At 40.4% G+C, this 26,969-nt stretch overlaps 1 protein-coding gene across 3 annotated transcripts in view; it reads left to right on the top strand.

The window, feature by feature from the left end:
• Positions 1–26,969, top strand: part of SLC9A7 (solute carrier family 9 member A7) — a 151,250-nt gene that overhangs the window by 49,491 nt on the left and 74,790 nt on the right. For all 3 annotated transcript variants that reach the window (XM_088794886.1, XM_019717411.3, XM_019717412.3), the window contains exons 2-3: positions 18,243–18,442; positions 21,515–21,592. In XM_088794886.1, coding sequence (XP_088651012.1) covers positions 18,243–18,442; positions 21,515–21,592 — 278 coding nt within the window. The remainder of the gene's footprint in view (positions 1–18,242; positions 18,443–21,514; positions 21,593–26,969) is intronic.

Below are 26,969 nucleotides of genomic sequence, written 5' to 3'. Positions count from 1 at the left end.
ATTTCTGTCTCATTTAAGCCACTGTTATTTTGGGTTTTGTTCCAATAGCTGAATCTGTTTCCTAATTCTATATGGTACTATTTATATAAGTTAAAAGGAACAAATGAATATTATATATGAGGTCGGACAATTAAGTTCACGAACTCATTCTAGAAAAAGTGCTACATACCTCATTGCTGAATATCACTATGGTCACCTTCGAAGTACTCCCCTTGGGAAGCTATGCACCAACGCCAGCACCTAGTCCACCCTTCAAAGCAATTTTGGAACTCTTTCTGGAATGGCCATCAGAGCTGTAGTCGTATTGCCCTTGATGTCCTGAATGTCATCAAAATGTCTTCCTTTCACTGTTTCCTTTATCTTCAGGTAAAGAAAGAAGTTGTTGGGGGCCAGATCAGGTGAGTAGGGAGGGTGTTCCAATACAGTTATTTGTTTACTGGCTAAAAACTCCCTCACAGACAGTGCTGTGTGAGCTGGTGCATTGTCATGATTTGTTGGCCATGAATTGTTGGCCAAAAGTTCAGGTCGTCTAACTTTTTCACGCAGCCTTTTCAGCACTTCCAAATAGTAAATTTGGGTAGCTGTTTGTCCATTTGGTGCAAATTAATAATGATTACAATTTGCCATATGACCCAGCAATCCCTCTCTTGGGTATCTACCCAAAAAATCTGAAAACATTTAGAGATAAAGACACGTGTGCTCCAATGTTCATTGCAGCTTTGTTTACAGTGGCCAAGATGCGGAAACAACCAAAATGTCCTTCGATAGATGAATAGATAAAGAAGTTGTGGTATATATACACAATGGAATACTATTCGGCGGTAAGAAAAGATGATATAGGAACATTTGTGACAACATGGGTGGATCTTGAGAGTGTAATGCTGAGCGAAATAAGTCAGACAGAAAAAGCAGAGAACCATGTGATTTCACTGATATGTGGTATATAAACCAAAAACAGCAAAAGAACAAGACAAACAAATGAGAAACAGAAACTCATAGACACAGACAATAGTTTAGTGGTTACCATAGGGTAAGGGGGGTGAGGGGTGGGGGGTGGGAGGTGAAGGTAAGGGAGATCAAATATATGGTGATGGAAGGAGAACTGACTCTGGGTGGTGAACACACAATGGGATTTATAGATGATGTAATACAGAATTGTACACCTGAAATCTATGTAATTTTACTAACAATTGTCACCCCAATAAATTTAATAAAAAAATAGTAATGATTGATTCTTTTGATTTTAAAAATAGGTGAGCAACATTGTTGCAACAATTTCATGAACTTAATTGTCCAGCCTCGTATTTATGGATTTTTATATTTAGTAAACCTTGGACTGGATATAGACTAAAATGAGTGATGGTTGTCTTAGAGGCAAAGGGAGGGAATAGGACTAGGAGGGGAAGAATAAAGTCTGCTCTTTCTATGTACACTAAGCCATAAGGGGTTCTCTCTCTTCTGTGTATAGTGCTCAGTCAGCCATATCCAAGTAGTACAGTTAATTCAGTAATGAATGATGAAGAGTCTGTATGTTTGATATTTTTGTGATTGCTACACGCCAAGCTGTTTTCTGACGACTTAACAGTGACTTTTAACCCCTGTTTGAAGTGACTGGATTAGCAGAAAATATTGGTATTATCCAGTCACCCTTAAACCAGACAAGGGGTGCATAGCCATAGTTGTCATTAAAGGAGTGAGCTGAGAAATAGAACTGGGAAAACAGACACTTTTGCAGTTTGCTGTTAAGGACAGTGGCACAGAGGTTGCTAGGAGAAGGCTGGTAGGCTGCAAGAGGCCACAGAGGTAGCATATACCTTGGCCCAGACTCTGGACAAGGACATTGTTGGCCCCTAAGCTGATATTGTCAGCAGCCTGAGTGACTTATCTCAGAACTAGGCTCATGTTAATCAGGCTCAGAGAGCCCAAACCTAAACCAGAACGCCAGTTGATTCATTTGGGATAAGAGAGTTGACTATTAAGCAGAGAAGAATGTATGTTTAGGCAGAGCAGGGTGTTTTCTCTGTGTAGACAAGCAGCAGGGAACCCCAGTTTGTCATCAGAAGGTTGCTTAGAGAAGACAGAACAAGAACAGAGGCAATTGGTTATAATATGCTCCTATACGGACTGGAAAAGGCTGATGGGTCCATCCCCTTGGTAGGGATAGCCTTGTACCCTCCCCACTGTTGGCCCAGCTAAGGCACTGTATAATTTCCATCAGCCGGTGGTTACATGCATGGTCTCACCATCTGACTTTTGGAGGTTTGCTTTTCTTTCTTTTTTTCCACAGTATTTTTCGAAACTGTATATCACGCCATGGACTGGATTTCCCCTGAATGAGTCTCAGGTGCATTCCAGGTGGGTCACCTCGCAGTTTGGGAATTCCCAGGATCTTCAAGACACACAAAACAGCTAATCTCCTGGTTTACTCCCTGAGTTTGACAATCACATCCAGCACATAGCAATTTTGCTGGCTAACTGAAGAAAACCTCATTCTCCTACCTTTGAATCTATGGGAGTCCTCACTGCTCCTGCTCTGTTCCAGGTGCATTCCATGATACTCTTAGTGATATTTTTCAATGAGGTTATTCCTGTCACATAGGAGATTTTTCTGTCTGCCCAGTTGTCCCTGCTTTCACTCAGCTTGCTTAAACGTGGAAGTGCCCAAGGGCCAGTCCTTGTTCTGATAACTTTCTTTTACTCTCTGATCTGTGCCTTCAGATATCATTTTGTATAGCTGGCTTACAGGTCTTTATAGTCAGTCCTCTTGCATTTCCTACAATACAGTCCTGAAACTCACTACTTTTGAAAATTAATTTTTTGATAAGATAACGCGTACCGTGGTACAGAATTCAGAAGTTCCAGGAGAAGACAACTAAAAAATAGTCCTCAAAGAGTCCTCCCTTTGTCCCTGAACATCTTCCTTGAAAGCAAATGCTCTCATCATTTGGGCCATTTCCCTCTGAAAGTACTGTGCTCTGAAGTTAGTGTATGTGATGACATAGTTAGCACCTTCCGTCCTTTAAAAAAATTTTTTTTTTACTGGGGAATATTGGGGAACAGTGTGTTTCTCCAGGGCCCATGAGCTCCAAGTCATTGTCCTTCAATCTGGTTGTGGAGGGTGCAGCTCAGCTCCAAGTCCAGTTGCTGTTTTCAATCTTAGTTGCAGGGGGCACAGTCCACCATCCCATGCGGGAATTGAACCAGCAACCTTGTTGAGAGCTCACGCTCTAACCAACTGAGCCATCCAGCTACCCCTCTGGCAGCTCAGTGTTGGCTCGTTGTCTTCAATCTAATTGTGGAGGGTGCAGCTCATTGGCCCATGTGGGAATCGAACCCGCAACCCTGTTGGTCAGAGCTCGCGCTCTAACCAACTGAGCCATCCAGTCACCCGCACCATCTGTTTTTAATATCAGCTTTCCCACTGGACATTTTCACTTCTGTAAATAGTCTCCACATCTTACTAGCCACCGAAACTCAAAGCCTTGGTGTTTTCTTTTACTTCTGTTTGTCCTTTTGCCTCATTCATAGCTTCTTTTTTTTTTTTTTTTTTTTTTTATTAAATTTATTGAGGTGACATTCATAGCTTCTTAATCACCATATTCCTAGATTTATTCATGGTGTATTTTGTAGCAGACCTTTACTTTCTGTTACATTAGATTGCCGTCAGCACCCTGCTAAATGGTGAGGTGACCTCCCTGCCCATGTAGCATTCGACTGCCTAATGACTCCCCTGAGATCTGTGAGCGCCCTCTGCTGTAATAGAAGTAGGATGGTCGATGGATTCTCTAGCCAAAGCCTTTTTTCTTTTCTACAATTCGCCTTCAGTTGGGTTATGGACTCTCAGAGGACAGGAATCACTGTGCACCATATGTGATATCTCCCCTTTAGTGCGTACACAGTCTTATGTAGAGAATGGGTTCTCAACATACTCGTATATTTGTCAAATGATAAGATGAACACTGTTTTTTGTTAAAGTAATTAAGATGTGGACATTTTGTTTTTAAAAACATGGGGAAAAAATAACTGGCGGAGAATATAATGGCAAGAAGATGAGCAGATAACCTCTATTTATAATGGTTTATTACCTTTTTTTTTCATTGACACCTTCTCTTTCCTTGCTCTGTAATATTGTACCATCATCCTACTCCAGGACCTTCCATAACGCTACCTGTGCTCCTTGCCGCCTTTATTTTCCTCCTTAGTACTTATAAAGTATTATGTCATTTATTTATCTTGTTTTTAAAATATTCTTTCCCCTACTAGAATGTAAGCCCTACCAGAGCCAGATTTTTGTCACTCTGTTGACTGCTGTATTCCCAGAACTTGGCATGTGGTAAAGTGCTCTGTAAATATTTGTTGAATGTATTACCTGGTGAGGTACCTCTTCGTATGTGTTATTAAATTGATCACTGTTACCAGTCTTAGATTACTACTCTTTGTTCTGTTCAGTGTTACTTAGTATCAATGCTTTGAGGCCAGGAAGACATTTTTCATCTCTCTGCAAACAAAAGCTATAGTTTGAGACTGAGTGACTGAGAGGCATGTGGAAGGAAGAAGTAGACAACATAGTTGATGGTTCTGGAAAAAGACATCTTAGGCTCTGCTCTCCAGTGGCTGACATATTCTCCAAACACTCCCCACTTGTATTTTGCTAACCTATTTTGAGTACCTTTATTAAAGGTGATTTGTGTCCCTATTTGTTATTCTTAACAGAAAGTATGTCCTTTTTCATGGCTTAATTTCTCCATTTTTTATGGTTAATATCTGTTTGGACTCCTTTGCTTAGGTGCTGTCACTGTTATTAAGGAGGAGGCCAGTTGATTGGGTTTGAGTTTGCACTTTAAATCATTTTGTCCCACAGACACAAATTCTGTTTTGTGGCCATATTTTGCCCATCCAACTGGCTTCTGTACGTATATGAGCCTTGGGTCCTTTCTCCTGTGGGGACAGTCAGGTAGGCCATCGCATGTGTACAGACCCGAGAGGGTGCTGGCTGACTGGTGGTGACGCTGGCTTTCCTGTAAGGGCTGCCGGGCCAGGAGATGATCGCCTACTGTGACTGAGCCTCATGTGTGAACTGGGTGCTGTTCACTAGTCAGATAATTCGCTCTAAATGCGATTCATTTTCTTTGTGAGGACTCCCTCGATTCACTATGATGGGATCAGGAAAACCTCCTGACCATATAAACTCAAAGAGAGCGACAGATTGTGCTTTGCTGAGAAGTGGAGGCTCTTGTCCTATGGATGGTGGAGCCACTGTAAGACTTTAAGCTAGGCGGAGATGTTTATTTTAGAATTACTGTCCTTGCAGTGGTTTTGAGGTAGACTGCTGAGGAGCATGAGATAGATGCAGGGCTAGGAGGCTGTTTTCAGAAGTTCTTGTGAGAAGAATGGTTGCCACTGTGCAGAACTAGGTGACTGCTTTGGGGGTAAATGAGATAAGGATGACTCACAGGTATCTAGTTCTTACAGGAACAGGAAATGGGAAAGAGAAACAATGTTTACAGGGAGGATTGAGAGTTACCTCTTGGACCTGTTGAGTTAGAGGTGTTAGGGAGATGTCAGAGAAGAAATTTGGATGTAGGGTTCTGGAACACGGGGGAGAAGACTGTGCTAGACCTACACTTGCTAGAATCACTGCTTTAAAGCTTCATGTTGGGCAGATGACTTGTTCACTTTAAATTTTTTTCATTATGGAAAATTTCAAACACATAAAAGTCAAGACAATAGTATTGTGATATTGTGATTTATTATAAGAAATACCTATTTGGTCACAGAGCTCCTAAAAGCCTTGAAGTTTCCTAGGTGATTCAGAGCAATAAAGTTGTCTTGATGTTGAAAACAACCCCCTTTCAACCACACCTGAGTTTATGTTAATGAGGTGACATTGGGAAAGCACCTAAGGATGGGGGTGGGTTGCCAGGGGAATTAAGTGGTAGGGGAGAGGGCCTGGAAATTCAGCTAAGTCACCAATGGCCAATGATTTAATCAATCATGCCTATATAGTAAGCCTCCATAATAACCCAAAATGACAAAGTTGTAGAGTTTCCAGGTTGGTGATGTGTGGAGGTGCTGTGAGAGTGTCATGCTCAGAGAGGGCATGACAGCTTTGTACCCCACCATACCTTGCCATAAGCATCTCTTCCATCTGGCTGTTCCTGAATTATATCCTTTTATAATAAACTGGTGATCTAGTAAGTAAAATGTTTTCTGAGTTCTGTGAGCTGCTCCAGCAAATTAATTGAATGCAAGGAGGGGGGTTGTAGGGACCTCTGATCTATACTGTGTTTCCCCAAAAATAAGACCTAGCGGGACCATCAGTTCTCATGCATCTTTTGGAGCAAAAATTAATATAAGACCCGGTCTTATTTTACTATAAGACCTGGTGTTATATACTGTACTGTATTGTACTGTACTGTACTATACAATACAATACAATACAATACAATACAATACATACAATATAATATAATACCGGATCTTATATTAATTTTTGCTCCAAAAGACGCATGAGAGGTGATGGTCCAGCTAGGTCTTATTTTCGGGGAAACATGGTAGCTCTGATCAATAGCTGGTTGGTCAGAAAGATAGGTAACAATCTGGAAGTTGGGGGTGGGGTGCAGTGGGAAGTCTTACGGGTGTCCAGGTAAATAATGTCAGAATTGAACTGAATTGGAGGTCACCCAGCTGGTGTTGGAGAGTTGCTTGGTGGTGTGAGAAGCGTGCGTGTGTGCATACACACGTACAATAAACCAAACCCCATGTACCCATTACCCAGCCTCGTTAATTACCAGGTCATGGTTAATCATGCTTTATCTATATCCCGCACAGCTACCCCTTCCCATGTCATTGGCACAAAATCTCAACTTTTATTTTACTTTATTTTAATTATTTATCTGCAAAAGATCAGGAAGCTTTAAAAAATATAGCCACAAAATATTTGTCAAATATCCAGTGAGTTCATAGTTTCCCAATTGACTTTTTTTTTTAGTTTGACTTAAGATGCAAATAACGTTCCTACAACCACATTTGGTTGATATGTCTCTGTGTCTCATTAATCTGTCATAATCTGTAGGTTTGGGAGGGTAACTTTTCAGAACATTCTGCGTCCCATTTGTGTGAACATGAATGATAACCAGTGCTTGAACAAAAGAAGGAGGTGGAGGAAGATAGTGTCAGTGTAAGAAATGTCCAAATTTGTAGAGAATTTTCAGAAGAACTTATTTGAGCCAAACTAGTGACGATTGCTCCAAAGCAAGATCTCAAATGCTGCGAGAATGACAGTTTTGCAGGTTCTTTTATGCATCTGAAGGGAAGGGAAGGGAGATTACATGAAGATGGGAGAAAGCAAGGTGGGAATTGGATTACTGGATGGTTAACGAGATTATGTGCTTTCCTGAGAATGCTTATGATTATTTAAAGGATCGTTAACCTACATGCAGAAAAACAATGGGACAGGGCTTGCTTACGGGAAAGATAAACCTTTTACTAAAAAAGTTATATGCCTGAGACTTGACTACCCTCTGTGACCTGCCCAGTTAGGAATTTATGATCAGATGATCCAGCGAGAACCCCCTTTTCCCCCCATCTACAAGAGGGTAATGTAGGGATCCTCTTAATTGGAGGAATAATTTTGATTATTTTTCCCCCTGAGAGGCATGAGGCTTTTAGGGAAGCTTGATAAAGTTCTTGTAGCCTCTGTCTCCTGCAGTTAATTCTCTGTACGGCTCCTATGGCATCTTCTAAAAAGCAGGCCTAATTATGGCCCCATTTTAGCCCAGAAGTCTCTGTGGCCTGTTTCCTGTGGGAAAAGTCTGCTCTCAGGAGCTTGCCTTAAAGAGACGGCTCACCATCTTCCTTGTACCAACCTTACTCCTTGACACTTGTTCTTCACCCTCCACCTTTCTCCTAACGTGGGTTGTGCTCCATCCATGCTGCTGTGGTTAGTGTTCACTTTCCCACTTCACGCTGATGGCTTTCCCTGAAATACAGTTCACACCTCCTTTTCTTTCATCCATAAAAGTGTGACTCATCTTGAAAGGCACAACTGAGGCGTCACCTTTTCTGTGAAGTTTTCCTCAGCTACTTTTTCACCTCAAAGAATTATTCATCCTGTTTTCCACTATGCCTCCTTTTTATGCCTCTGTTTTATGGTACTTGTCACAGCCTGACTGGCTTTATCATTAGTTATGTTCCTCAGGCAGGCAGGGGTGTGTGTGCGGGGGCTCAGGAGGGCAGGTGTTGTGTCCTGGCCAGCCCCATTTTTCCTCAGCACTCAGCCCAGACCCCTCCCCTCCTGGAATGCAGAGTACATGGGTTTAGTACCAACTCTTAGCAGGATGAACAACATTATATTATAGCTTCTCTACTGTGTGTTTTGTTTTAAACTAATTTTTTCAAGTTGGCTGTTAAATATGATATAGTTTTAAGCTGGGCTGAGTTAAAACCAGTGAGTAATTACATTTTATTCTGCCCTCATAAACACATAAACGATTTTGCTGGGTATATGGTGTAAAGTGTTTCTAGTTGTGTCATTAATGTTGACTCTGATTGTTGGCTTTGGATACTTCCCAGACACCAGTTTCATGACTCAAAAAATTGCAACAAAAACACAAAACTCTAATCTTTCTAGATATTGTTTTGTTGCCTGTGAAAACCCAGACATAAATTGTGTGTGCATATATGTGTGTGGGAGGCGTTATGTTCATAATTTAGGGAATTAATGCTTCCATATGTGTATAATCTGTTAATCTGATGTGTATTCAAATTATAATTTTTCATTTTCGTTATTTCATTCTTTCAGCAAACATTAATTGAGTGATGACCATGTTCCAGACATTGTGCTGGGTTCAGTAGAATTTGCAGTCTCATGGTGGGGGGGAGCGAGGACACACAATAACCGTTATGTGGGCACTGACAGCACAGAGGAAGGTGTGGTTAACTTTGTGATAAAGGTGGTGCTGTTTCATCTGAGTATTGCAGGTTCCTGGGAACTGACCAGGTAGAGGGGTGGCGGTGGAAAGTGGCAGACAGATCTAACAGTGTGGACAGCATGTGCCAAGAGCAGAGAGGTAGGAAATGGCCTGGCTTATGTCATTACTTAGCTGTCATTTTTGTTTTTAATAGGAAATATATATTGTGCATGGTATAAAATTCAAATGGCTCAACAATGAAAATTAAGTCCCATATTTCCTCTGAATCCCAGCCACAAAAATGTCCCCTCCCTAGAGTCAACCACTGTTACACTTTCTTGTGTATATCTTTCCAAGGAGTTTTGCTGCATTTATGCACCTGAGATAGATGTTCTTTGTATCGCCTACGCAAAAGGTAGCATGCTATACAACTTGTTTTGCACCTTGCTTGATTTTCACTTAATGTATTGTATGTAGTGTTGCTGCATTCTTTTTTATTTTTTATTTTTATTTTTCATTAGTTTCAGGTGTACAAAACAATGTAATAGACAGTTATCATTTATACTCCTCAAAAAGTGGCAACCCCTGTCCCCCAATCTACTACCCCTCTGACATTGCATACAGCTGTTACATTTTCACTGTCTCTATTCCTCATGCTGTACTCCACTTCTTGTGAATATATATATATATATATATATATATATATATATATATATATATAAAATTGTAGTTGACATTCATTATTGTTCAGCTTCAGCTTCAGGTGTACAGTGCAGTGATCAGGCATCTACACCATCCCTGAAGTGGTCTCCCTAATAAGACAAGTGTCCATCGGATAACCCACAAAATCTTTAGCTGGGAAACCTGGACAGACACATGCAAAAAAATGAAGCTGGACCACCTCCTTACACCATATGCAAGAATAAATTCAAAATGGATTAAAGACTTAAATGTAAGATCTGAAACCATAAAACTCCTAGAAGAAAATATAGGGAGAAAGTTTACAGACATTACCTGGAGTAATATTTTTACTGATATATTCCCTCGGGCAAGGAAAGTAAGAGAAAAAATAAACATATGGGATTATGTCAAAGTAAAAAGTTTTTTCACAGCAAAGGAAACCATCAATAAAATAAAAAGGGATCCTACGGAATGGGAAAAGATATTTGTCAATCATATGTCTGATAAGGGGTTAATATCCAAAATTTGTAAAAAAAACTCATTCAACGCAACACATTCTTTTAAATATAATGGCTACAGACTCTGTTATATGAAGGTACCACAATTTATTTAGCCAGTACCCTTTGGAAGAGACATTTAAGCCTTTTATAATATGGTGGTGTTATCTATCCCACGAAGTACATGGGAATAAGTGAGCATCAGCCATAGAGTACAGAGCTGAGGGTTGTAAATATATTCAACTCTTAGTTCAGATTCTGTTAAGAAACAAAATGTCAGGCATATTTGGAAAAGAACCAAATAGAATTTCAAGAAATTGAAAATAGTCATTGAAATTACAAACCCAATTTATAGGGTTAAGAACTGAAGAATTGGCAAACCAAATATTGAATCTGAAGCAGTTATTCAGGAAATGGTGCAGAGGAGCAGAAGGAAAATATATCCACGTGTTGAAATGTTACACAGCAGTGAGACCACAAGAACCAGAGCCACATGTCAGTATGGATAACACTCCCAGGCATATTGTGGGGTGAAAAAAAGCAAGTTACAGAATAATTCATACCATGCATAATTCAAAGCCATGCAAAATTAAACAACATATATCTGCAATTAAACTCTAAGGGCATAATAAACACCAAATTCAGGCTAGTGGTTTCTAGGGGGTAGGAAGTGGGGAACTTGATTGAGAAGGGTAAAGGGTGCTTGGCTCTCTTGGGAGTATGTTGCTGATTGAGTGTGATGGCCATATAGATATCTGGTAGACCATTCTTACCAAGATAAATTCTTATGAAATAAATACCACAGGCATACCTTAGAGATATTGCAAGTTCAGTTCCAGACCACTGTAATAGAGGGATATCACAATAAAGCGAGTCACAATCTTTTGCTGGTGGAGAATCTTGCCTTCAATTTGTAAAAAATGCAACATCTGTGAAGTACAATAAAATGAAGCACAATAAAACGAGCTTTGCCTGTATACAAAATAGTATATATAACTTATATACAGATAAAAAATAGAATAAATATCTCTGTGTTCACTGCCCAGCTTAAGAAACAGAACATTACCAGTACATTTGTGTATATCTCCTGTATATTCCTTCCCAATTATGATATTCTTTATCCCTTCTATGTACTATAACTATAAGGTATCTTATATATTTCATAATAAAGTTTTTAAAAGGGATGCTCTATAGTCTTCTTATAGTTATCTTACTAGTATATGTAATAATCAATTTGAATTTAAATCTGTCCCCCTTTTTACAATTGTTGTATTGGTCATCTAAGTAAAAAAAAAGTTATGTATTGTGTGCCTATGACTAAATTTCTAACCACACCATGTTTTCAACATCTTCCCAAGTATGTGATGATTTAAAGGCATTAATGAAAATTAATCTTTGGTCTGGCCTCATCAAGTTTGATCAAGGAGAACAGAGGTATGCTAGTTTCTTGGTTAGTGCCATAGGATAATACTACAAAAGTAGGGGTTCATGCCATGAGGTCAATATGGTGAAAGTCTCTTTTGGCAGATTAAGATAACTCATTGTGATGACGGTATGAGAAAGGAAAACAAACAAATAGGAAACATCTCTAGAGTAGAGGTTAGGGACCATGTGTTAGAGTGGTGGGACCCTAACTTCTTATCTGTAAAAGAAGTATTTCCTAGTTGGGAGGTGGGATGTGAGTTAGCTGTAGAGATATTATTGATAGTCTAGAGAAGCTACCTGCAGTTTCTCAAGAAGGTAGTCTATTAGTCTGCTCAGGCTGCTACAACAAAATACCACAGACTGAGTGGCTTAAACAACATAAATTTATTTTCTCACAGTTCTGCAGGCTGGAAATCTGAGATCAGGGTGCCAGCAGGGTTGGGTTCTGGGAAGAAGCCTTCCTGGTTTGCAGATGGCTGCCTTCTCTCTGTGCTCACATGGCCTTTCCTCTGTGTGTGTGTGCACAGAGACAGAGACATCTGTGTTCCTCCTTTAAGGCCACCAGTTCTATCGGATTAAGACCCCACCCTTATGACCTCATTTAACCTTAATTACCAACTGAAACTCTTATCTCCAAATATAGTTACATGGGAGGTGAGGGCTTCAACGTATGAAGTTTGAGAGAACACAGTTCAGTACATAGCAGATAGTTTATTTTGGTTGATAATTTTGAATTTAGGTGAATTCAAATAGGTTTTATTTTGTTTAATTGTTTTAAAAATATATACCATAATAAATTAAAACTGGGGTAATACAAGCTGTTTTATTCATTTATTTTACCATTTGTTCTCAAAATCCTCCCCCTTTCCCATGTAGACATATGTATTTGCATTTATTTCAGTTTAAGACTCAACTATCCCTTAGTAATTCAAGTAAGTAGAGTAGCAAATATAGTTGCTGTTGTGTGTTCCAGTTTCACGGTTCTCTGAGGTAACTGGTGTATTTGTTTATTTGCAGTTGCTTAACTTCAGAGCTTCTAGGGAGGTAGAGTCTGTAATATGCCTCATAAAACCATTGGAAGGTTTTTAACCTGTGAGAGTACTTGAATTTTATTTATTCATTTGGGTCAAATTTTAAAGGCTGATACATGTGGGAATCCTTGGATTTTATAGCAGGTAAGAGCTTGAAAATATGTAGTTGCTCCCTTATGGGTTAGAACTAAAGCTCTTTTCCTAGAACTTAAATGAGATAATTCCTTGTTAACAGATGGCTACTGGCTAATGTCTTCATAGTCTACTGTCATTTATTGAGTGGCTCTGGTGGGTCAGATGTAGGGATGGCTGGCAAGTACCCCTTGAGTAGTGCCCCGAAGAAAATTAGCCCTGGGGGTGAGGAACAGGCAGTCACAGTGTAGTGCAGTCATTGTTCTGATAATACAATCACTGTCAGAGACTATGTTGAGGAGGTGCATGATGGGCAGGGCTGCCACGTAAGCTCGCATAGGCTGTGCCCTGGAACAATCCCAGGGCGCCTCTTTTATGTTGAGGTCTGTGAGGGCCCACATGATTATGGAGAATCCAATCCAGCCCTGAGGGATCAGGAAGGACTTCCCTGACCGGAAGAAGTGATATCTACAGTGTGATTTGAAGAATGAGTTAGGAGTGAACCCCGTGAAGATGGTTAGGGAGGAGAGAGTGGGAAGCGAGTTCCAGGAAGAGACTTAGAGGAAAGATTGATTAATTTATTCTGAAGAGTAGCTGGTGTTTAGCTGAAAATCTTGTCCTCAGCCTTTAAAGAGGAGCACACAGGTCAGGAAAGTGTGTGATAATCTGCTGTAGTAATTTTGTTGTCTAGTCCTTTGGCAATTTACTTGAATTTGATTGTGTTTAATTAAATGGGAAATACATAAAACAACAATTAAAATGTGCTGAGTCATGACTCAGCCACAGATACACTGTCCTTGATTTTGGAAATGTCACAGTATGAGGCAGAAACAAATAACTCGTATACCTGATCTAAAACAAAACAAAACAAAAAACTGAATGTATGACTTGAAAGGTCCTTAGATGTAGTCCAGGAATCTGCTGGCCTCACATTATCCTCTGCTCACCTGTGCTTCTGACCAAGTGGCTATAAATCAGGTATTTCTCACAACCTCCTCCTCGGGTTTGATCATTTGCTAGAATAGCTCAAAGAACTCAGGAAAACAGTTTACTTATTATATCACTGGTTTATAATAAAAGGATATAACCCAGGAACATCTATATGGGAAAGATGCATATGGCGAGGTATGGAAGAAGGGACACTGAGTTTCCATGGTCTCTGAGTGTGCCACTCTCCCAGCATCTCCATGTGCTCACCAGATCAGAAGCTCTCTGGACTCTCATACTTTCGGGATGTTTACAGAGGCTCCATTAACTCAACCTCTAACCCTCTCCCCTGCCTGGAGGTCAGGGGTGGGGTGGGGTTGAAAGTTCTAACTCTCTAATCTCCTGTGAAACAAGCCCCCATCCTGAGGCTAACCTAGGACTCTCCAGCCACCAGTCATCTCAGCATGCAAAAAGACACTTATCATTTCCCACGATTCCAAGGGGTTTAGGAGCTGTGTACCAGAAAACTGGGATGAAGACCAAATATATATCTATTTATTATAAATCACAATATCACACTTCCTTTTTTGTTAGAGTTGTAGTCTTTGTGGGGAACCTATACTGCTATGATTAAGTTTTTAAGTTACTCTGCTAATAATGAGGCTAGTACAGTTGAGGCACAGTGAGTTATGTGAAGCAGCTATTGATTTGGGAGGCAAGTCTTCTGTAAATGACTTATTTTGGTTTCTCGAATAAGACATTTAAGTTCAGTCAAGTGACAGGTATCCTTCTCCAGATTCTACAAAAAGTCCTGATGAGTGTTGAAGGGCCATGGATTTATTTTTGGCATGTTAAAAACTTCATCAGAGAATAACTGCAATCAACATAAAAACATTCAAACCTGTAGATAATTTTTATATGAATTTATTTGAGCCAAATAGAGGATACACCTGGAAGCAAGATCTCACCAGACTGAGGAAAACGTTTCCAAGGAATGACAGTTTGCAATTTCTTTTATGCACTTGGAATTAAGGGGGGTACTAAGGAAGACTACATGCAGGTGGGAGAAAGTAAGGCAGGGGTCAGATTACAGGATACTTAAGATTGTGTGTGCTCTCTTGAGGGTGGTCATGCCTTAGAAGGAGGGGTCTGAAAAGAGGCATATCAAGGGTGTGTTAACTTAGATGCACAGAAACAAAGGACAGCTTGCTTAAAGCAAAGGTAAGCCTTTTACTAAAGAAGTTATATACCTGGGGCGTGACTACCCACCATAATCTACCCAGTTAGGAATTTATGATCAGATCACCCAGTAAGGGTACTTTCCATAGAACCCCTTTTTCATCCACATGACTAACTAGAGAGTGAAATAAGATTAAAAAACAATATTAAGTTTGATCTGGAATGGAGAGTGCACCCCTGAGAGCCCTTAGTAGCTCTCCCATTGCCAGCAACCATTGCTATCATAGCTGGGGAGGAGCCATGGCTGCCACAGCCAGCCCCAGTCACCAACCCTGTCACTGCAACCAAGAGCAGTGGGGCTGAGACCCGGCAGCTGCCTGGCACCCTTCCTCAGCACTGCCACCACTCAATGTGGCTCCATGAGCAGAGGCAGAGGCAGTGGCAGCCCACTGGTCATCACAGTAAAGGTTTGGGGAATAGTAAAATGGTTCAATGTAAGAAACACATAGTTTCATCCACAGGAATGTCACCAAATAATATGCATCTGTAGACAAGCCTGCCATAAGAAGAGTAACCCTCAGGAAACACCTTCCTGGCACAGGAGGTAGAGAAACTAGAATTCGATGTTATTGAAGGAGAAAAGGGTGTAGAGGCAGCAAATGTTGCAGGCCCTTGTGGATTTCCAGTGCCAGGCAGTATATAAGCAGCAGAACATAGCCATTATAGACATTATTAACGTTATAGGGGTCTTCCATGTGTTTACAGCAAAATTATCCAAATAAAGAGAATGGTTTAGTGGTTACCAGAGGGTAAGAGGGGGGAGTGGTAGATGAGGGTAAAGGGGATCAAATATATGGTGATGGAAGGAGAACTGACTCTGGGTGGTGAACACACAATGGGATTTATAGAGGATGTAATACAGAATTGTACACTTGAAACCTATGTAACGTACTAACCATTGTCACCCCAATAAACTTTAATTAAAAAAAAAAAGAATGGGGAAAAGAACGAGGGATTGTAGAGTGCCCCTGAATGCCAGGACCAACAGCACACACACCGTATCCTGTGTGGAGACCCTATGAGTGTTGTCCAGAGTATTCCAATCCTGTGCACGGAGAAGCCAATGACCAGAGTGAAAGAGAACAGGTAGACCAGAGAGACATATGACCTATTGGGGTTATAGGCCATGACTCAGAGCCCCTCCGCATCTAGGATGGCAATGAAGAGGAGCAGGAAAATCAAGGAGAAGAGATGCAAGGTCAGCAGCCACCTCAACATTGGTGCCCCCACAACTTCCGTTACCAACACAGACACCCAGAAAACCCTAAACCACAAGATGACAAAGATACCATAGCTGGGAAGTCAGGTCTGAGGCTGAGCAGGAAGAGGCTGAGCAAGTGAGGACTTAGAATCTCTACCATCATCCGGGTTAGTCACGCAACAAAAAGAAATGAAGATGAAATTCCAGCAATAAGACCTGAACAAAAGATGGAAACTGAAGGCCTTAAGTGCTTGCTTTGTGCCCACTGACCAGATAACTAGAACTATCTGCATGATGGGTTTTTTTATTATTTTTCTCTAAAGATACATCTTTTTGGTAACAGCTGGTGTTTTTCATACACCTTTAAAGGTTTCAAAATTTTTCCATATCAGGTCAAGTTGATATTATTAAGAACCTCATTTTTTAATTTGTAATAAAATTTTACAACTTGATTTTTTTCACAAAAGTCAGCAAACTGCAAGTATCTATTAATATAAGTCAATAATAATAATAATAATAAAGCAATACAGAGACAGAGTTTAACTGAAAGAACTCTAAGTTTTTCCAAGATTTTATGTATTGTTTGTTCTTCATCAATGTCTTGTGAGTTCTCATGTATCTTGGTGATGAGACATTATAGAATATAGTAAATATTGTTCATTCTTTTTCTCATGTAACTTTCTTCTTTAATGGCAAAATTGGGTGAAGGGACATTTTACCATTCTAACTTTCACTGTTGCTAGCAAAGAACTGAATAGAGAAGTCTGAAATTTTCATCCTAAGAGAGGAAAATTTCACGTTTGCTCACTTTTACTTGGGCACGTGTGACTCTTGTCCAGGGTCAGGGGAACAGCGTTCCTTCCTCACTCGTGGAATTAAATGCTTACGAGGTCGGACAATGAAGTTCACAAACTCATCCTGGAAAAAGTGCTGCATACCTCATTGCTGAATATCACTACTGTCACCCTTGAAGTACTCCCCTTGGGAAGCTATGCACTGACGCCAGTGCCTAGTCCACCCTTCAAAGCAATTTTGGAACTCTTTTTCTGGAATGGCCATTAGAGCTGTCATCATATTACCCTTGATGTCCTGAATGTCATCAAAATGTCTTCCTTTCAATATTTCCTTTATCTTTGGGTAAAGAAAGAAGTCATTGGGGGCCAGATCAGGTGAGTAGGGAGGGTGTTCCAGTACAGTTGTTTACTGGCTAAAAACTCCCTCACAGACAGTGCCATGTGAGCTGGTGCATTGTCGTGATGCAAGAGCCAGGAATTGTTGGAGAAAAGTTCAGGTTGTCAACTTTTTCACGCAGCCTTTTCAGCACTTCCAAATAGTAAACTTGGTTAACTATTTGTCAGTTGGTACAAATTCATAATGAATAATCCCTCTGATATCAAAAGAGGTTAGCAACATTGTTGCAACAAGTTCGCAAACTTAATTGTCAGGCCTCATACATGACTTTGCTGGGGGTGGTTCCTAACGGGATAACCTTACTAAGAAGGAATGAGACTTAAAGGAATGAGACTTGCAGCTACTAGTATTGGCTATATCATAGCCACAGGCCCAATAAGCCAGCTCCACAGTCCTGGAATCATGACGGTAAAAATGTGCACTGTGATGTTTAGTGCCCCAAGGGATGTAATTACTTTCTCTCTGACACCCAGTCCTTGAAATGACCTAAGCATAAGCATTTCTTTTCTCTCCCTTCCTCTGGTGTGTGGCAAAGCAAATTGCATTTGTAGTGACTAGAAATTCCTGCAATCTGGTCCTTGTTGGCAGATGGCAGTAGGACTGGCCTGAGGGCTGCTGCTGGTGCAAATCAAAGAGCTCGGAGGTTCTGCTTTGTGCTGTCCTTGGCAGAAAAAAACTGCCATTCCATAAGAAGAAACAATTCTTATCATCCCGTCTTCCTCCACCAAAAGCCTGAGAAATGAGATGTGATAAGTTGTTAAAAGTACTCAGTGCTATAGTAACTGCTGCCCTACCTTATCCTCCTGGTGGCTGAGGGACTTAAACCAGAGTAGATGGATATTTAAGCCTTTTGAAGGACTGTGAAGTTGCTCCTAAAATACACACCCTGTACCTGGGCTCTAAGCTTACATCTGAGTTTCTTGTTGCAAATCATCTGCGCCATTATTTCCATGCTCCCTGTCCTTCCACAGGCCTGATGGTGTTTTTTCTCTCCACTCTGTTTCAGGGCTCATCGTCGGGGTGATTCTGAGGTATGGCACCCCTGCCACCAGTGGCCATGACAAATCACTCAGCTGCACTCAGGAAGACAGGGCCTTCAGCACCTTGTTAGTTAATGTCAGTGGCAAGTTCTTCGAATACACCCTGAAAGGAGAAATCAGCCCTGGCAAGATCAACAATGTAGAGCAGAATGACATGCTGAGGAAGGTGAGCTGGCGGGCACTCAGCCCTGTTGTCCTGATGTGGTTTTTGACTTTCCAATTTGGTCTCGACCTTGTGGAGAGAAATCCTTCAAACTCCTACAGCATTGGTAATATTCCTGGCGCTCAGTTTTGCTGGGAAGCTTTGCGGCTATGATGAGGAGAAGGAACCAGATTTCAACTTGATCCTTGCAGCTTTGCTAAAAAGATCAGTAGCTGATGTGGGCTACAGACATTGCAATATGTTTGTATCTCCCCAACTCAGCTCGTTTCCCTAACCCCCATCTTTTCTTTACTGTGTCTCTTGTTATGGTTTAGGGATGAGCTTGTTTCTTTTTTAAGCTTGATTTCACTTTTACTTTGTTTAATTCTTAGTTCTTCAGGGTTCTGTTGCTATATTCTACAAATATTTATTGAGTGCCCTCTCTCATTGGTGATTGATGCCAGAGACTTAATGATTCTTTGGAGGAAGACTGTCTTTGTTGTCTTAGAATTTGAGTCCAAATATTGGTTTTCTTTTGATGTTGGAAGTAGCTAAACTACTGCAGAGGAAAAAGGATTATGTAGCTCCTCACTTTGGGTGATCTCCAGGATAAAGAGGAGATCTGCAAGGCATACCTCGTTTTATTGTGCTCCGCTTTATCGTGCTACACAGGTATTGTGTTTTAAACAAAGTGAAGGCAAGACCCGCCACCAGCAAAAAGAGTACAAATAGCTTTATTGCGATACTGGCTTTATTATGGTGGTCTGGAACCAAACCCACAACATCTCCGAGGTATGCCTATATTTATCACCATATATTCTATTACCTTATAGACCCAGGCTTATTTGCAAGAAGGCTTCTGTATAAGGGGGATCCAAATTGTGGGAGCCGCTTTTAATATGGAATGAGGCTAATGTACGTGAAGGAATGTAGCCTATGCTCCAAAAATTAAATTATTATTGTTCTCAGGATCTACGCTGATCCTTAATGAAAAGTATTCTCCACCTGGAGCACTCAACCTGCCCACCTGCTCTGTGTCGCTAATGGCATTTCTAGTGAGCCCTGTGTTTTCAGCCCTTCGTAAGAATGAATGAGATTTCCGTAAACATTTGTGAAATGAAGTCCAGCTGAGAAAGATACCCAGGGGCTGGCCCGGTGGCTCAGGCGGTTGGAGCTCCATGCTCCTAACTCCGAAGGCTGCCGGTTCGATTCCCTCATGGGCCAGTGGGCTCTCAACCACAAGGTTGCCAGTTCAATTCCTCGACTCCCGCAAGGGATGGTGGTCTCCACCCCCTGCAACTAAGGCTGAACATGGCACCTTGAGCTGAGCTGCCTCCCGGATGGCTCAGTTGGTTGGAGCGCGGGCTCTCAACCACAAGGTTGCCAGTTCAATTCCTCGACTCCCGCAAGGGATGGTGGGCTGCGCCCCCTACAACTAAAATTGAACACGGCACCTTGAGCTGAGCTGCCTCCCAGATGGCTCAGTTGGTTGGAGCGCATCCTCTCAACCACAAGGTTGCCGGTTTCGACTCCCGCAAGGGATGGTGGGCTGTGCCCCCTGCAACTAGCAACGGCAACTGGACCTGGAGCTGAGCTGCACCCTCCACAACTAAGACTGAAAGGACAACAACTTGAAGCTGAATGGCACCCTCCACAAGTGAGATTGAAAGGACAACAACTTGACTTGGAAAAAAAAAAAAAAAGGCCTGGAAGTACACATTGTTCCCCAATAAAAAGTCCTGTTCCCCTTCCCCAATAAAATCTTAAAAAAAAAAAAAAAAGAAAAAGAAAGATACCCAGTGTAAATACCATGCTAATAGCTGTTTTGAAATGGCTGCTTGAGTCCTTCATACTGGATAAGATAGGGAAAATGTTCTAACTCATTTTAATCTTTTAGATCACAGTAGAAGATGAAGCTGACTTTCACTCTGTTATCTTTAGAAAAATGTTTGTTTAAATCCTCTCTGTTTAAACTTTTGCGGTACAAGAGCAAAGGTGGGAGAACAAACAAGAACAAGATTATTGTCATTAGTTGAGGGGTGAAGTGGCATGTTGAGGCAGTTTGGTTGATGCAAAGAGTATTAGAGTGGGTGTCAGGAAACTCTTGTGCTGGTTCGTATGAGTACATTTCTTGGTTTGGTAACTTCCAGCATGTCTTATTCTCTTTGGTCCCAGTGTCGTCATACTGGATAGGCGGGTATTGTCCAAGATTCCTTCTCATCATGACATAACCTGCTTTTCAGACTAATCTTATCTTTAGCAAGAAGGTAGAATAAAACATAATTTTCAGAGAACCATTCTACTTTTAATTAGGCCGATTAATATTTCCAGTTTCTAAGGAGAAATGCAAACTTTACTTTTAATAATTAGAATGAAAACTTAAAATAATGAATTGAAATGAGAGCCAATAATCTACCAACACGAAAAAAATTCTTTAAAAACATTAGGAGGTTTGTAGAATGCTTAATATTTTTCTGGATGTGATAAGATTTTGCTGTTGAATGGCTTCAGAGTGATTTCCCTGTATGAGACCTACAGGTAATTTTATTCCCTTAGAGATGCTGAATTTATGTTGATGTTTAGGAAGCCACTAGCTTCATTGGAGAATTTGATTTAGGCCGCATCACATATCACAGGAGGCTGGCCACTCAAAAGAGACGTAAGTTCAGTAGAACTATGTCTATAAATGATTCTGTGGGAGGATCCAGAAAATTAATAAAGAATCATGACTGCATCTTTTATTGCAGTTGAGCCTTTATAAACGTTTGATAAAAATCAAGTTGTTTTTCTTTCTTGTTTAAAATAATTGACCAGAAGCTTTCTGTGAGTTCTCAACATTGCGTTGAACACTTGTGTCTTAATACGTGGTAAATAGCACACCAAAAGCAGAAGTCAGAAGTGCTATGTGGAGAAGAACATACCAGTCCACAGAGGATCTGTGGTTTCTCTCCTGTGATGAGTTCATGATTTTTCACATTTATGTTATTTGCTTTAAATATTCAAATGTTAGCCAATGGCTTAAAATACTAAGCAAATATTATAGCACCAATTGGAATTAAACTGAAAATTAGCTTTTTTTTCTTTTTAAACTTTTAGGTAACGTTTGATCCAGAGGTCTTTTTCAACATTCTGCTGCCTCCAATAATTTTCCATGCTGGGTATAGTTTAAAGAAGGTAAGAGATTTTTTTGCCAGTATTTCTTAAAGCATGGGAAACTCTGTGTTAATTTACCTGCATAATTTTTCAGTTTTCTCCTTCTCCCAGATTACTTATTACTGTGTTCTGTACCCTCTCAGAGACTATAGCTGACTCATCATCAGTAATTCATTTCTGTTTTAAAATGTGGAACTCTCATACATTGCCGGTGGGAATGTAAAATGGCACCGCCACTCTGGAAAACAGTTACACAGTTTTTTATAAAACTGAAGTTGAAATTACCATATGACCCAGCAATTTTATTCCTGAGGATTTATCCCAGAGAAAAGAAAACTTAAGTTCACACAAAAATCTGTACGTGATTGTTCATAGCAACTTCGTTTGTAGTTGCCCAAAACTAGAAGCCCCCAAAATGTCCTATAATAGGCGAATGGTGAAATGAATATGTGTGTGTGTGTGTGTGTGTGTGTGTGTGTGTGTGTGTGTGTGTGTGTATCATGGAATACTACTCATCAATAAAATGGAACAAACTATTGATACACATAGTAACCCAGATGGATCTCAAAGGCATGTGCTGAGTGAAAAAAAACCAATCTCAGAAGGTCACATACTGTATGACATCATTTATATAGCATTCTAGAAATGACAAAATTATAGGGATGGAGAACAGATTAGTGGTTTTCAGGGGTTAGGGATGGTGAGAGAGTGAGAGGGGGTGGGTATGACTATAAAGGGGTAGATTGAGGGGGGTCTTTGTGGTGATGGAACAGTTCTGTATCTTGATTGCAGTGGTGGTTACACGAATCTATACATGTGATAAAATAGCTTAGAACTATGCACACATATGGTACCAATATCATTTTCTTGGTTTTGATATTGTGCTACAGTTATAACCAGTGGACAAAACTGGGTAAAGGTACACAAGACCTCTCTGTACTATCTTTGCAACTTCTGTGAATTTATAATTACTCCAAAATAAAAAAAAAAATTAAAAATCAATCCTTATTATTGAGGGCCATTGTGCTCAGCAGCCCCTAGTTATGTAAAATAACAAATACCTTTACAAATAGTGTGAGTGGCTCCCTTCCCCCGTCCCCATTGTGGGAGTATTCTATGTAAACTTAGCCTCCCCAAAGGCCTTCCTTTCTCAAACCAAGGAGCTTGTTTCAGCTATCTTTCTGGAAGAGCACTAAAGGAAAACATTTTCAGTGAACCGAGAGAAGAGAGATCTTGGCTACCAATGAAGCTCGATAACACCCTTAGGAACTAGAGAATGCCTTCAAAATTGATAGATCAATCAAGAAAAAAAGAAAAATTACCTATATCAGGAATGAAATGGGACATCACTACAGGCCCTTCAGATGTTAAATGGACAGTAAGGGAATACCATAAACAACTTTGTGCCAAGAAATTTGACAACCCAGGTGAAATGGACAAATTCCTTGAAAGATACGAATTACCGCAACTGACCTGAGAAGAGTTAGAAAACTTGAACTGCTCTATGTCAATTAGTACACTGAGTTAATAATTTAAAACATTTCTGCAAGCCTACATGGCTTCACTGCTGAATTCTCTCTGGCATTTAAGGAAAAAATAATACCAATCCTATACAAACTCTTCCAGAACATAGAGGAGGGAACACTCCCAACTCATTTTATGAGAGGATGCCTGCCCGTCAGTCTGGTTCTTCTGTCAAAGCAACTCTGCAGTTTCCAGAAGCTTTTAAAACTATTTCCAACAAACATAAATATAGTTATACTTTATGGAGCATCTGATATATATTAGGAACTTTACATATATTCTTTATTTCTGTTTTTACATACATTGCTTCTATTCACAGAAACTCTGCAAGAATGTGAGGGCAGAAGAAAATTAACTTACACCCATTTCCCCCCAGATTTTCAACTCATTGATAAACAGACACAAGGAGCTAACTGGCAATTGAATGATCCATTTATTACCTAAAGTCTCTGGTAACGCATGTTGGATGATGTAGCTTAGCCCTTGATAATGGGGCTCCTTACTACACATGATGAATTGAAAACAGATGCCCTTTAGCTGCCAGGTCAGTCACAGTCCTAGGTCGGGAGGCTGAAATGGAGGTATCCTAGAAATTGCTGGTCCCGTCAAAGGCTGCCTCTTTTGCTCACAGCATGGCAAGTAGAAGAGTAAGACCCTCCACCTCGCAGAAGAGGGTCAGGACTTCAAGTCTGAGTCAAGCCAGTCTCCCCCTTCAGAGATCAAATGACCCCTCCTTACTGTATAACCTATGGGTGAGGAGGGATGGAATATGAGTCCGCTCTCCATGATGGATGTTTGAGGAGCAGGAGTCTGTTTCTGCACACTAGCCCAACATACATTTGTGCACTCCCAGACATGTAGAGAGTGTCCTACATTTTACTGATGACGAGCCTGAGCTCAGAATGATTAAGGGACATGCATGAGGTTATATAGATGGTGTGAGACTGAGCCAAGGTTTTGGCCTGCCTGTCTGACACCAGAGCCCAGGGTGTTCCTCTATGCTACATTAGCCCTGGATTTAAGTTTTCTATACAAAAAACATATCCTTTTTCTGACCAATCTATAGAGTTGCCAAAATCATCTGAATCTGTATGTCAGCTATTGACATGTAACAGATAGGAGATGATATTATGGGTATAAATAATATTATTCTTTAAGCTAAATAAAGGATTTGGGAACTCCTCTTCAGGTTAGGTGGGTAATGAATAATTTGGTATTTTAAATAACTAATCTTAATGTTTAATCAAGGTCATAGTTGCTTTCAAATGAATCAAATCATTGGTTGTGAAAGCCACTCTAATGACTAAAAAATACCTTATTTTTCAGAGCCTTCTCTTTGTCAGCTTTATTTTCTCAGAAGAAAAACAAATAACAGGCTTTGCCAGTTACCAATTTGAGTTGTTTTTAAATGCTAGTCTTGCAGGTTATCAACTATTAGTTTAGTCTCTTTCCTTTTTAAATAGTCCTTATAAAGGCACTTAAATAGTTGGTTCTTATATGATCGCCATTTCTTATTAAACCTCAATTGAATGTCAATTGAATGTGTAATAAATATTTCACCATTTACCTGCAGGTATGTAAACAGACATATTCAGACCCTTCGACCAATGCACCTATAGTTGTCGTGCAGACATGGGCCTTTTTATCTAACTTGAATTAGCTTTGATTTTGTGCTACTACCATGTTTCCCCGAAAATAAGGCCGGGTCTCATATTAAGATTTGCTCAGGGGATGGGCTTATGTTCAGGGGATGTCATCATGAAAAAATCAGGCTAGGGCTTATTTTCCAGTTAGGTCTTATTTTCGGGGAAACACGGTAATAGTTTGCTTTCAGGGCATTTGCAGGGAAAGAATTCACCTGTAGAAGCCTTCATTTTTGGTGAGCTTCCCTCAACACACACACACACACACACACACACACACACACACACACACATATTAAAATTTGTCAGTGACAGGAGAAGATGGGGTTTCCCAAGGAGTAGAAATGTAAGGTTTAGAATGGTAGGAATTGGGATGTCAGGTGGGTTTTCGTTGAAAGCAAACTTTCTCATTCTGATCTGTCTTAGGCTTATATTCTTAAAGGCTTTACCAGGGCATGTGATCTCCTGTAGTCTCTTTGTTCCATTCTATAACAGGGAGGGAAAAATAAGGGAGATTCTGAACCAGTCATGGCCATGTAAACCACACATGACTGTATGAACCATCATGGCCAAATAAGAAGAGGATGAAACATACAGGATTCCACTAGACATGTTCTGTCCTTTCTTCCCTAAAAGGATGTGGTGAGAATTCAGAAGGGTGGCTCATGCAGTGAGAGCGCGATGCCCTGGGGTCTGAAACCTGCTTTCTAGTTCTGGTGCTGCGGTTTGGTGGCTGTGTGACTTCAGGCAGCTCACATCATGTGAACTTTTGAGCCTTAGACGTCTCTCACATAAAATGGTCCAAATAACACCTTCATGATGGGGTTGTTGTGAGAACTGGATGGGCTAATATATGTGAAAGTACAGTTGACCCTTGAACAACACAGGTTTGAACTTCACGTGTCCACGTGTCCACTCGCATGCGGATTTTTTCAACAAATACTGTAAATGTATTTTCTCTTCCTTATGATTTTCTTTATGTTGTTTTCTTTCCTCTAGCTTACTTTAAGAATATAATATGTAATACATACAACATACAAAATATGTGTTAATCGACTATGTTATTGGTAAGGCTTTGGGTTAACAGTAAGCTATTAGTAGTTAAGGGAGTTAGAAGTTACATGTGAATTTTTGACTGCATGGGGGGGGTGTCAGTGGCCCTAACCCCTGTGTTGTTCAAGGGTCAGCTGTATTTTGTAAACCGTGAAGTATACAGTTAAGTACTAGGTGCAATAACACAACTAAGTGGCATGTTATACTGTTTCAAGGTACAGTAAAATTTCAGTTTGTATCAGCGGATATGAATGGGAATGGGTGATTGTGTGTGCGTGTGTCATTTTAGAATATATTATGAATGCATTTTTAGTGGCAGATTTATATTCCTAATTTTTTGCTTTGGCTAATATCATGAAAATGAATTTACTTAATATATTCAAACTAACCATAGGGATGGTTACCCAAAAGAAAGCTGAGTGGCAAGGGAAAGCACATCTGGGATTAAAGTTTGTTCGATACTTCACATGAGTTTCATTGGTCTCATGTCACACACTCCTAGCCCTGCCTGATTTAAGCCCTCCATGGAACTTTTAAAGGCAAGTAGGCTCACAGTTGTTGAGTTTTTTGAAGTCTAATTTTTTTCAAAACATTGGTGTATAAATTCATTAGTTTAAAAAATGACTGGGGACAATGACTAATTTAAGAAGCAAACATAATGTGTCCATAATATGTACAGGCAGCACCCTCATTTGGTGACTGATGGCATGGCGAACCATTGAAGGCTTCTCTTCTGAGCTGTGGCTTTAGGGGCACTAGGCATTCCTTGACACGTTCTTCACAGACTCAGAGATAGGCAAACATTGGGGAAGGCCAAAGCCAAGGCCTCAGATCCTCTGTCTGAAATGCAGGCCAGAGGATGCCTGCAGCCCTGTGTCTGGTCACACTTTGTGGTGGCTGCTCAATCCAGGCTGAGTTCTTCTTCCTGTGCCTTCTCTGTCCCTGATGTTGCTCAGCTGACAACGCTGGAACGTTCCTGCCTTTTAAAATTTTTAGATAAATTGTTCCTGGCCCCTGTTTAATTAAAGTGTGTGTGGGATATTGTTTGTCTGTTGTTGGTAAATAGTTCTGATTGTCCAATGAAAACACCTTATGCCTTGAGAAACCGTGGCTCAGGATCCTAAGAACAGTAATTTTTCCCATCAGAATATCCTGCAGGCATAATGACTTATGGGAAG

This window comes from Rhinolophus sinicus, chromosome 18, assembly GCF_057876585.1.
Source record: "Rhinolophus sinicus isolate RSI-liver-muscle chromosome 18, RSI-T2T, whole genome shotgun sequence".
Lineage (NCBI taxonomy): Eukaryota > Metazoa > Chordata > Mammalia > Chiroptera > Rhinolophidae > Rhinolophus > Rhinolophus sinicus.
The sequence above is the reverse complement of the archived record's forward strand: the minus strand, read 5'-3'. Positions and strand labels throughout refer to the sequence as shown.